This window comes from Camelus bactrianus, chromosome 3, assembly GCF_048773025.1.
Source record: "Camelus bactrianus isolate YW-2024 breed Bactrian camel chromosome 3, ASM4877302v1, whole genome shotgun sequence".
NCBI classification, from domain to species: domain Eukaryota; kingdom Metazoa; phylum Chordata; class Mammalia; order Artiodactyla; family Camelidae; genus Camelus; species Camelus bactrianus.
Window position 1 is genome coordinate 78,178,275 of NC_133541.1, and position 12,283 is coordinate 78,190,557.

The 12,283-nt window shown below is 39.7% G+C and overlaps 1 protein-coding gene across 5 annotated transcripts in view; it reads left to right on the forward strand.

Moving 5' to 3' along the window:
• CAMK4 (calcium/calmodulin dependent protein kinase IV) overlaps positions 1–12,283 on the forward strand; it is a 199,647-nt gene that overhangs the window by 180,364 nt on the left and 7,000 nt on the right. For all 5 annotated transcript variants that reach the window (XR_012505574.1, XM_074360453.1, XM_010971479.3 and 2 more), the window contains 3 exons: positions 4,536–4,611; positions 7,912–8,038; positions 11,249–11,401. Coding sequence is in view for 4 of the 5 variants with exons in the window: in XM_074360453.1 (XP_074216554.1) it covers positions 4,536–4,611; positions 7,912–8,038; positions 11,249–11,401 (356 nt within the window). In the remaining variant the exon portion in view is untranslated. The remainder of the gene's footprint in view (positions 1–4,535; positions 4,612–7,911; positions 8,039–11,248; positions 11,402–12,283) is intronic.

A 12,283-nucleotide genomic window follows, 5' to 3' on the forward strand; every position in this document is an offset into this window, starting at 1 on the left:
GAATTTCCAAACACTGCTCTTCTACTTCTGGCAGAAAATCCCTCTCCCTCATCCTTACCATGCTGCTCACTCCCCTGCAGCAAAATTTAGAGAGATTTCTAGATGCTTTGGTAAAGATGCCATGGATTTTTGTGGCCTCAAGAAAACTCTGAATTCAAAATAAGCCTCTACAGTGAAAGCCCCAGTGTTTTTCCCTCAGCTGTGAAAGGGGGAGTAGTTCTGTAAAGTCAGGTTCAGACTTTGAGATGAAAATAGATTTTTTTTCCATTTTTTGAAAATTGAGGTAGATTGACAATATTATATTAGTTTCAGGTGTGTAATATAACAAATGAAAATTTTTATAGATTATACTCCATTTGTAGTTGTTATAAAATATTGGCTGTATTTCCCGTATGTTTTGAATGGTTAAAATGAAATTATAGGAGAGAATACAGACAAAACCCCTGACCTAATGGAATCTGCAGTCTGGCCGGGACCTGCCTCCCAGGCGCTGATCACACCCGGGCCTCACTGCACACCAGCTGTGCTCCACCCACACCAACTTGTCTAGTTCCAAGTGCCCCTTACTCCTTCCTGCCACAAGTCTCTTCACGTGCTTTCTCCACTCACAACTCTCTTCTCTCTTTCCTCAACCACCACCTCTCCCCCTTTGCCTGGTTAACTTCTCTAGATCTTTCACATCTGTTTGAACTTTACTTTCTCTGACCACCTTTCTTGATCTTTCTGACCAGGTCAACCCTCTATGAGAGACTCTTCCTCCAAGCGCTTCCAGTTACCACTTGCACATTTCTTCACATGGTTTTCTTGATCTACCTCCCCCACCAAACTGTAAACACTGTAAACACTGTGATGGTGGAGACTTGTTTCCTGTAACTCCCTATTATTCCCCGCACCACTACCTGACAGTGCCTGTCGTACAGGAGGTGTTTAACAAATAATTGATGATTTATTTAATGAGTGAATGGATGAACCTGTTGATTTCATTTGCTTCAGTCTCCCTTGTGTTTGTCTTTCTCAAAACAGTTAACAGTAGTTTAAAGAAGTCTTCTAACAATGAATGCTGCTCTGTAGTTTTACCTGCCGAGGTAGGAAGAGGTTGTGAAGCTCATCTAGGGCATTGACGAAATGGAGGTACAATCCATGACCAAAATTATCGCTCTGCTTTTCCCCTGGGGCTTTAGGAAAAGAGGGAAAACCTAGCACTAATGGTCCCTATAAGGGTGTCACAGGCCATAATTGATAAGAATTATTTTAGAACCATTTCCAGTTACAGTGATTTTATTCAATAAAATGGTGTTCATCTCAATCTTTATATGGACCTTCAATCTCTAGATGTTTTAATGGTACCATGATCTTATTTAAAAATCAGCACTCTGAGGTCTAAGTGGTATGTTGATGAATAAATATCATAATTGAAGTTTGAATTTTTATATAGTTTTTATATTCAGTTAAAACTGCTTTTTAAAAAGGTAAGTATCTTGGCAGTTCCAAGACCATTTACCAAAATTGTTCTGTATTGGATACTGGAGTGTGAGGTATACTGGGAGCTCTGTAGCATTTAGTATTTAATGAGCAATAGCATGAATGATAATGTAACTTTAGGAAGTGGCAGAAAACCTGGACCCACTTAGAAGACAGCCAGTAAAGTCAATAAATAGTTATTGACTATTTCAGAAAAGATGATTCTGAATCATTTAAAATACATTTTTAAAAAATCATATTACACCTTGAAATGTTTTTGTCCCCTCCCCCATTTTGTTTTTTTGTTTGATCATTTTGGCAGTGAGGTGTGAAAAGATATGAAGGACAGCCAGGAGTGCTTAAAGCACTAAAAGATGGACTAGTTGATGTTTTTTCTTGACCTAAATTGGAAGTAGTCAACTATTTCTCATTCTAAGAAAATCATGAATCCATAGAATTACCTGCAAGGACATTTGATACCTAGGAGACTTAAAGTGCTAGCATGCCAGGGCCTGAAATTTATTCTAGAAAAGCTTTTGGCTCTTGGAGAAGATTCAGATAGATTATAAGAGTGTGTTCTGCCAGTTCTGAAGTCAAGGTCGTATTAACTAGTGATTGGAAATATTCAAAGGGTGCTGTGAATGGGAATCTAATAGCATGTTTAGAGCTTGTTTCATCCAAATTTTGTATTATGATTAGTAAATATGATAAATTTATTTTAAAAAATTCTTTTTAAGAGAAATTCATTGCAGAGGGCAAAAATGTTCTATATTCCTTTTGTCTCAGTTAGCCTCACTGTGGAAAGTCTAGCTTTTCACACCACCAGTATTATTCACGTTACAGCATAATGCCTTATAAGGAAATAAATTGCCTCTGAAGAGTAAGGTTGCACACAGTGCTGTGAAGGGAGATCAGATATTGCCATGTCAGGTAAGAAACCCAAATGCCCTCTAAAGTGGATTCCAAAAGGATTTTGTACTGTGGTATTCACTTCATTTGGGACCCTTAGCCTGGGAGCCATGGAGGATGGCCAGAAAGCACCTGACCTTCAAGACAGCACACTGACCTCTGGACGGCAGAGGATGGGAGGTTTGATTTCACTGGAGCCCACAGGATAGGTCCCCACAGGGAGCAGACCCAGCAGGCGCTCAGATAGGAGGGATGGGAATGCAGCAGGTTCTACAGGTAGAGTGCGTGTCCTCTCTTCCTGCTCAAACTCTCAGTAACCATCCCTTTACTTATATCACAGCAGCGTGCGAGTTAAAACTCAAAGTAAACTTGGAAATTAGCTAGTTCAATTCACTTAGATTTTAGAGGTGAAAACCAAGACCTAGAAAATATAAGATTCTCCCCAATGTATTTCAGTATTTATGTTTAAATGTGAGTGAATGACCTGATAGCACTTCTCTGATGTGGAGACCTAGAGTGGGCAAAAGCACACGGTACTAACTGTCCATGCCAAAAACGCATGCATTCAGCTCCCTGACCGTAGCAGCTCTCCTGAAAGTGGCAGCCTAACCTGAGTTCCCTTTGCACTGTGATGAGCAAAGCATTTGTGAGGGGGAGTTCAGTGCAGAGGCTGTTGAGGCCCAAAGGATCTGTCTGTGGAGAACAGATGGCCCTGGAAATGAAAACTAACCTCACAGAGAGAATGGTGTTGGCTTTGAGCGTGCGTTTTTCTTAATTATGTTAATTAAATCTGAAAAGGAACCTTTTCTAGGAATAATTTGCCTATAGATGAGAAATGCTTCTTGGCCCCAGATACATTTCCTCAAAGGGTGCGTCTTGCTGAATTGCTGCTCAGAGTGCTTAGAATGCTCACTCTCATTTCACTGTACAGGCTCTTTATCTCCTATATTTTATATAACAGTTTCTACAGGGAAGAGAATATTCTGATTGAAAAAGGATGGAGGATAGTATGGGGAAAGGATGGAGGATAGTAAGGGAAGACCTCAGTGGAAAATCCATTGTGTTCCTTCCTGTAAATTAAATCCAGGTCCCACGAGGACAGCTTCCTTACGGAGCTCACTTTGACAGTCTATACTGAGTATGACATTCCCAGGCTGCATGGACAGGGATCCAGTTCACCTGCTTTTCTGCCCACCTTGGGAAGGAGGAGTGTGGTGCGCCTGTCCCCAAGGCCTCCCTCAAGGAACCCTCAGCATTTGTCAGTCAGCTCCTTCCTCAGAGACCCCGCTGACACCTACAGTACTATTGTTCAAAGTAGAAAAGGGCCACTCCGGGCTCTAAACCTGAGCCCTATTTCTGCATAGAGGTTAGAGCTCCCACTTCTCCTTCTCTTCCTTTGTTAGTTAGGCAAACAAGCAACATCTCCAATTCTCTGTGCAGACAGTTATACCCAGTTAATTCTCTATTTTCACAGCACTAAGGTAATAAAAACATGGAAGATCTTACTATTCTATGCTACCAAGTCGTTTCATGGCTGAGAAGACTTTCCATTTTCACAGTGGTGGCAGGGCTAATAGGAGCAGCCTCATCGCACATAGGGAAGGCCCTTTCTCAGTGCGTAATCCCAAACTGACTAGGGTCAGCTGCTCTCTGGGGACCTACATGTAGTTCTCAGTACCAGGATATGTGCCAGCACCACCCACCCACCCCTCAAGCCCCTATTCCAACCTTCCAGTACTAGAGACTTTCCAGTCCCCCTCCCTTCTCCACTGGTCCCTCCCCTGCTTGCTGTTGAACACACACACTCATGGACACCCTGTGCCTCAGGCAGCGTAATTATCCCTTTTCCCCTTACTATGCTAAACTTTGATTTCTTTCTTTTCTACGTACAAAGCTCCCTTTGTAGCAGAGATATAGCTCTATCTCTCTGATTTGAGCAATATCATGATGTTCTGATGCAGACTATTAAAGTTAATAACTTTGTTTTTATGTACCCAAACACAGAGAGACTATAATCTCTCCCACTAAAATAGACGTAAGAATTTGTAGCCTCATATTTTGTTTTGGGGAGAGAAGATTGGTTACAAAACTGTTTTGAAACTATTATTAAAATGTGAATATTGAATATAAACTCTAATTTAACACAATTTTCTCTCATTCTGCAGCACCTGAAATTCTTAGAGGCTGTGCCTATGGACCTGAGGTGGACATGTGGTCTGTAGGAATAATCACCTACATCTTGTAAGTGAAGAAGAGCAATCTCTATGCATACTGTTTGCCTTTACTGTAATATTTTCAAGGTACTCATACTTCTCATAAAAAGCAAGATTTCTTTTTGACTTTTTGTGATTTTCTATGACATTCTAAATGTAGTTAGTGATAGGATCTTGTGAAAATGATCATTGCTTTTTATTCTGCAATTTTCTTGGATCCAGAACATTGTCTAGGGCTTTTCTGTGTCTCATTCTGCTATGCATTGTATAGCAGATTTGGGGGAATAATTATTTGATAATGAGCATGAAACTCAAGTCCACATATTAAACTTGCACTTACTTATTTTCATCTCATCAAAATGATGAGTATTATTCCTTTTTAGAGGACAAATTCCTATTTGATCTCTGAAGCAATCTCAAACAGGTATATTTCTTACCAGGAATGTTTCAGATGAATTTTGCCTGTCATTTTTGTTTCCTATCTCTGTTAACTTGTCAGGGACCTTTAGTTTAATGCCCTAAACTCAGAGAAACATTTTCTCTGGTAGAAAAAAAATGAGCTAAATCTCTCACTCTCTGATATCCCCAACTCCATTCCTGAGCCCCTGTCTACTAATAAACAAGGGGTTTCAGGAAATTTGCTAAAGAGATGATGGAATTGCAGACAAATACGAGAGAAATAAGCAAGAATGATGGAGTGTCTGGGGAGGAAGATTGCTATTGAACAGCTATGAAAGCAAGATATCAGTGAGCTCCAAAGTTTAATTCAAAGCAGGTAGATTTGGTTGCTAGTTAGAGGGTACTGCAGACTTAATTGTTGGAATCTAGAATATTGAATCTATAAAGATATTTAAAGAGTGTGAAAGAAAGGGAACCAGTCCGTTCAGGCTGCTATAACAGTATACCACAGAGTGGGTGGCTTAAACAACAGAAACGTCCTTACGTAGTTCTGGAGGCTGAAAGTTCAGGGTCAGGGTGCCAGTAGGTCAGGATATGGTGAGAGCTCTCTTCCTGGCTTGCAGACAGCCACCTTTTCACTGTGTCCCCACATGGCAGACAGAGGAAGCAAGTTCTCTGATATCTCTTCTTAGAAGGGCACTAATCCCATCTCATGACCTCATCTAACCCTAATTACCTGCCAAAGGCCCATCTCCAAATACCATCAGATTGGGGGTTAGGGCTTCAATATATGAATTTTGGGAGAACACAATTCAGAGGTTTGGTTTGGTTTCATTAATTTAGTTCTGATCTAACTTTTGTCAGCCCCTAAACCTGGGGACTTTTTATTTAATCTGTAGTTCATTAATAATGGATGAAGTCCACTAGTCGAGGTTCACTGGAACATTTTCCCCAGTGGATTGTGCTGTTGGGCTTATGTACCTCTTTCATTATTATTAAGAGTTCTGCCAGGCTATTTTGTGCTATGACCTTGCTATTTCTAAGGATAACAGTAGTCTATCTCTGTTGGAAATGGAGGCCATTTTGTTATTTCTCACAGGAATTCTGGTCCCTCTCTCTTTTACCCCTAAACCCTTTGTCCCCACAGACAAAAGCAACTACTACAGTTCTCAGGTCAGAATGATAATCAGGTCAAGTCAGAGATTCAAATTCTCTCCTTCAGTTTTCAACACTACGATTCTGCCCAATGGCTTGGAGCTACCCTGTGTAGTACAATCACACTTCAGGCCTTTTTAATCCTAATATTCTCCTAAACGGCCATTGTCAGCATTCAAATATTTCCATTTCTGAAAGGTTTTCTTACTCTCTGTGTGTGTGTACACAAGTGTGCTGCTCTGTGTCACCTTTCTTCCATTTTTGGCATTTCAGACTGATGACGTAAACTTTTTACCTCTGTCACCAGTGCACAGATTTGCTGACATGATTTAGATGAAAGAAAGGCATTTGAGTACTGTACCTTCTGAACTGTCATTTTTCTCTCTACATTTCTGAAAGGGGAAACATAAGAGTTCCCTAAACTAAGCCTGGAGAGTTGGCTGATTTCTCTACGACTAGCCAACAATAGGCTGTAATTTTCTAGTGATGTGAGGGCAGAGGAGGGCCAGGTGAGACTGAGCTGCCTCCTTGGTAAGGTGTGGACATACGCTCCCATCTCACCTTAGGCTGGAACAGGATTCTCTGTGGTGTGGCTGTGCGGGGAGAGGGGGGACACTCAGCCCTCCCTAAGCCTTGCCTTTTCCTGCCTGACTCCAGAACATTTGAGAGATACAGAGACTCTCCCAATGGGACGTTTCCTGAGCAGAGAAAGGGACATGAGAAATTGCTTCTTCCTAGAAACCCACTGCGTTAGGCTGTACTGGAACATTTCATGCTCTGCACCAGCCTGGCCAGTTTGAAGGAAGAATTTAGGAAAATGTTCTGTAATTTGTTCATTCTTTTTCCTTCATTCTTTTTCAAATGCAGCACATGCCCTAGCAGGGATATTTTTATAGTTCCCTTTTGGTCTCTAGTGATTTCAGAACCTCCACCCACCTATAAACTTTGGAGGTTTGGTGGTCAGAGACTGGTGACTCGCTTTTCCCCTCTCTCTTTAGGATGCCAGAGGTGGTTCTCTCTGTTTCTTTTCTCCCACTTTTCTCATACATTTTCACGCAGACCCGTGGTGAAAGATGAAGGTGAACATAGTGAGATGTCTTTGAGATGTGCAAAAGTGAGGGTCATACACAAGGTCGAGGTAATGCTAGGCTGCTCAGCTCTGCTGGCTGCATGTGCTCACCGCGGTAAGTTCTAAGAGGCCATTCCCTGACAATAGTGTCAGCGCCTATCTTTGTTCATTCTCAAATTCAAACTGGAATAGAATGGAAATCTAATATTTTATTTTCCTCTGTGGAAGAAGTCAGTGAATAAGTCTGAGTAAAAATGACTAAAAACTTTTCTTTCCACCTTTTCACTTTTTTATTCTCGAATCCTAACTTTTCCATTTTGTAGTAAATTGGAACTCTAATCAATCTGTCTGTCTTCTTAATTCCTGGTGAAAAAAAAAATCCATGGAAATAGCGCTATAGCATGGCACCTCTAGTAGTGTTAGCTATTATTGTTGTTGTTTTGTGTCATAATTATTAATATGATTATAATTTTTTATAGAAATCTTAAATTGGCTTTGTGTCTGTTCTTACTTCCTGAAGACATGATTGTGTGTATATGCAATCAAAAGTGAACTGTTAACGGGACCATTACATACTTGTGCTGAGCAGACTTACCTTGATAACAGGAAGCTGTGAAAAAGGACAGTCTTGAATTTCTGCAGAAAATTGATGAAATGTACTTAGGCTTCTAAAAATATTTTATTCTCTGTATTTTGTCCCTCTAGACTTTGTGGATTTGAACCATTCTATGATGAAAGAGGTGATCAGTTTATGTTCAGGAGAATTCTTAATTGTGAATATTACTTTATCTCCCCCTGGTGGGATGAAGTATCTCTAAATGCCAAGGATTTGGTAAGTGTGATGGAAATAAAATGTAACAAAATGAAATAAAATCCTTACATTCATTTTTTTCTTTTTTTTTGTATTGAGGTATAGTCAGTTTACAATGTTATGTCAGTTTCTAGTGTACAGCACAATGCTTCAGTCATACATGCATTTTTAAAGAATTAATGGACAGTGCCATTTTTTAAATTTGCCCTTCTTACTATCTTATTTCCTTTTAATTGCAAAATACTTTTAATGAAAACAATGCACATTAGTGCATTTTCCTTATAGATAATGAAAAACAGATGTATTTATCTCTAGCTGAATCATCACAAATTATAAATTACTGCCATATTAATTAATGAGTTTTAACCACCTAGTCAGTGTAGAGCCTTGCTTATGAAGACAGCTATGCTGGGTGAATCCAAACATAACTTATGCAGAAGAATTCTGTTTTAAAATGGCTTGTTATCACCTAGATTAGTTATACTTTGAATAAAACAACATTGCTTCTTGAAATACTACAAACTTACTAAAATATCCTGGTAATAAAACTAGCCCCATCATGCATGATTGGCATTATAAACCAGTTACATTGTACATTTTGTTTGGGTTTTTTTGTTTGTTTCATTTGGCTTCTCAATTCAGGAAACTTGAAGTTTGTTTGCATTCAAGAAACACTCCCACTCTGGGGAGTTGATTCACCTATTCTAAAATAAGAATACTAGTATGTGCGTGAACTATTTACCATCAATCCTCTAGAGAAAAACCATGCAGAAATAACTAAAAGACGACTTTTGAATCACAGAAGGTTAGATCTCCAAGGGGTCTAGGAGTCATCTAATCTTCCCCACATTTTAAAGAAGAGTGTGCTAAAGCCCAGAGAAGAGAAATGACTGTCCAAGTGCACACAGCTTCCCAGCAAAAGGCATTATTAAGAACTAAGAATCCAGGTTTCCAGACCACTTAACCATTTTCCCTCCTTACCATCCATGTTCTTTCATGAAAATGGATTCCATACAGGCCAAGGCTTTTCCAGTGTATCTGGGAAGAGAGGCAGTGGTGTGATATGGGGATGTGTCATCCCAGCTCCTCCCTCACGTCAAGCCCCACACTTCTAAACATCTCTTGGGTCCGTCCACTTCTCTCCACCTCCACCACAACTGTCCCAGTCTTTGCCCCATCCTCTCCTGGTCCACAGCCACAACTTCCTGTCTGGTCTCCTGGCCTCTTCTTGTGCCCTTCTCCAGTACCCTTTCCACACAGGGTCCAAAGGAATGGTCTTATAAGTAAATCACATCATGTCACTGTCCTGCTTTCAGGCTCTGGGGATAAACTCCAAAATCTTTAACAAGCTCTACACAACATTAGCTCATCTGGAGCCTGTCACCCTTTCTTGTGACGTTTCACATCACTCTCCCTTACTCTCCCTTCCAGCATGCCAGACTTACAGTCCCTCATTAGCGTAGCTATAGGATAATGGCAAGGCTTTGGGTTTGAAACTTGACAAGTTCACTGGATCTCTCTGATCTTCAGCAAATTTCTCAATAATTCAGTGTATCAGTATCTTCGGATAAGAAATTAATAAATGACATCTAGAAATTTTTGGTACATACTAGCTTTCAGTAAATTCTTTGTATTTTCATGCAGAGGAGGATGGTATTGATGAGAAAGAGGAAACGGATAATTGGAAAATGAGAGGGAAATACCTACTTGTCAAGGATGTTGTAAGGATTAGGTATCATTTACATAAAATTATTAGTATATGTGTTCAACAGATGATAGCTATGACTCCTATCAGATTTGTATTTACTACCATGCATTCTTTCTCTTAGTCTTTCTTGTCTCCCTCCACCTCCTGTCTGAGTTTAAGCCTAAGCAGTCTTATGTCTCTACCCTTTTCAAATTCAGCGTCTCTACCCCCCACACACATTTCTTTGCAAATGCTACAGAAAGAAAGTGAAAGGAAAGCCAAGTATTTATTCTTCATTCGACTTGCCTGATTTTGTTAACCTGTGTTCAGTTCTTAGGTTATTAGAGTTAGAAAAGACCTTATGCCTTAAATCATCCAAAGCCCCTCATTTTACACATTGGCAGACTGAAACCCAGAGAGGCTGACTACCTTGGAGGCAGTATGGTGTAGTGCATGAGACAGGCTCTAAGGTAAGACCGACCTGAGTTTGAGTATAGCCTCCACCAGTTACCAGTTGTCTGACCTTAGACAAGTCATTAAATCTTCCTGAGCTTCCTTCCATTGCTCATATATGAATTGGAGCTAACAGTTACTAATTAATAAGGTTATGGAAAGGATTACATGAATTTTTAAAATGTTATGTGCACTTAAGAATGCATATAGAAAGGAATTTGGGTGGAAATGAGGTCATGTGAAAAAAGGACCCAGGAGGGCGTCCATATTACCCACTTCATATGTGGGTTTTTATCTAAGGTCACAGAAGTAATTAGAGACCTTGACCAAGTTATATTTGAACATGCCTCCTGATCCAGATATTCTCTACCCCCACTCCGGGTCACCCCTCCTGAGACCAGGGCTGGGGATTATTTTGTTTGTTGATCTTCCTGACAATTTACTGTCTGCTCATCCTTACAAGAAGGTAAACCTCCCAGAATGGACTGCACTGGTTTGAATTCAGTCCTTTAAACAAATCATACCCCAAAGCCACTGACACCTTTGCTTTGATTTTAAATAGGCTTTTACTCCAGCTCTTGGCTTATGTCTTCAGGTACCCTCAAGAGATTAGAGAGAGCTATGAAGTTCATGATAGAATCATAGTATAATCATAATGGCTATGATACTACCCCTTTCGTTTGCCATTCAGTCCCCATAGAATGATGGATGCATGAACGATTCCATCTCCATTGAGATGTATTTTAAGTTCTGAATTCTGAGTGATGTGAAGTGCAGCCTGGAATTATTCAGATGCTGGTTCTCCTTCAAAGAACTTCCAGTCCATAGGCAAGGCAGGACTTGTTTCTTTGACCTCTGCGGTCAAGCTGTCTGCCAGTTGGGGTTCTCAGGTAGTGCACACCACCATCTTCTCAGACTCCCTCAGCTAATGCTACCTGAAGTGACCTCTTGGGGCTTAATTTTTTTTTAATGTATATTTAGTGTACTGCCAAGGAAATAGAATAAGACCTAGAAGTTCACACGATGAGGGGCAAGCCCCGGTCAACATAAAAATCTCCCTAAGAAGTCTGTGGTTCTTTATTATTTTTCAGGTCAGAAAATTAATTGTGTTGGATCCTAAGAAAAGGCTGACTACCTTCCAAGCTCTCCAGCACCCCTGGGTCACAGGTAAAGCAGCCAATTTTGTACACATGGATACGGCTCAAAAGAAGCTCCAAGAATTCAATGCCCGGCGCAAGCTGAAGGTAAGATGGCATTTATTTCATTTTATTTAAAAAAAGATTTCCCTCATATCTTGACGATCAAAGATAATTAAGTCCACTATTATTTATCTAATACTATTATTCGTCTCCTGTGGTACCAGGAAAAATCCTGCTTTGAAATCCCAACAGTGCTGGTGTAAAGCACACACAGTTCTGTTATCCTCTCGTAAGAATTTGTTGTTAATAAAGGGAAATATGTTGTAAGTTGAGATTAACTCACCAAACAAATACATTATCACTGCTTCCCACGTAAGGCTGAACTGCTTGAACTGAATTGTTCAGGAAGCTGATATTTATTCAGAAAGTTGTCTTCTTTCTGAATATGCAAAAATTGGAAAACAATTTTAATACCTTTATTTTGTAATATAGGTAAATAATTATCATATTTGGTAAAAATTAAAATAATTCAAGTGATAGGGAATATTATCCACCGAAATATATCTCTTTTGTTGAATGTATATGGAATAGAGATTAGCTGCTTTTCTCTTACATAATGGTGTTTAGGACTAGCTATATGTACAGGGGATCTCAGAGAACATTTGGTGGTCAAAAATAGTTTTCTCTTCAGCAATTCCTTACAGGCCGATACTAAATAAACCTGAAGGGTTCCATGGTCAAATTAATTTTAAATACTCTAGATTAAATAACTCTGACCTAACCCAGGATTTCTCAAACAAATTTGATGGTGGAACTCTTTTCTCCGTACTACCTATTAATATCCATGGAACTAGTGTTCCATGAAACACATACTTTGGGAAACACAATCTAAAATTTTTGAAACCTAGTAGTCCATTGGAAAATGCATTTACTCAGGCTTTCAGTTGTCCAGATGATTAAATACACTAATTTGAGATTAAAAAGCTT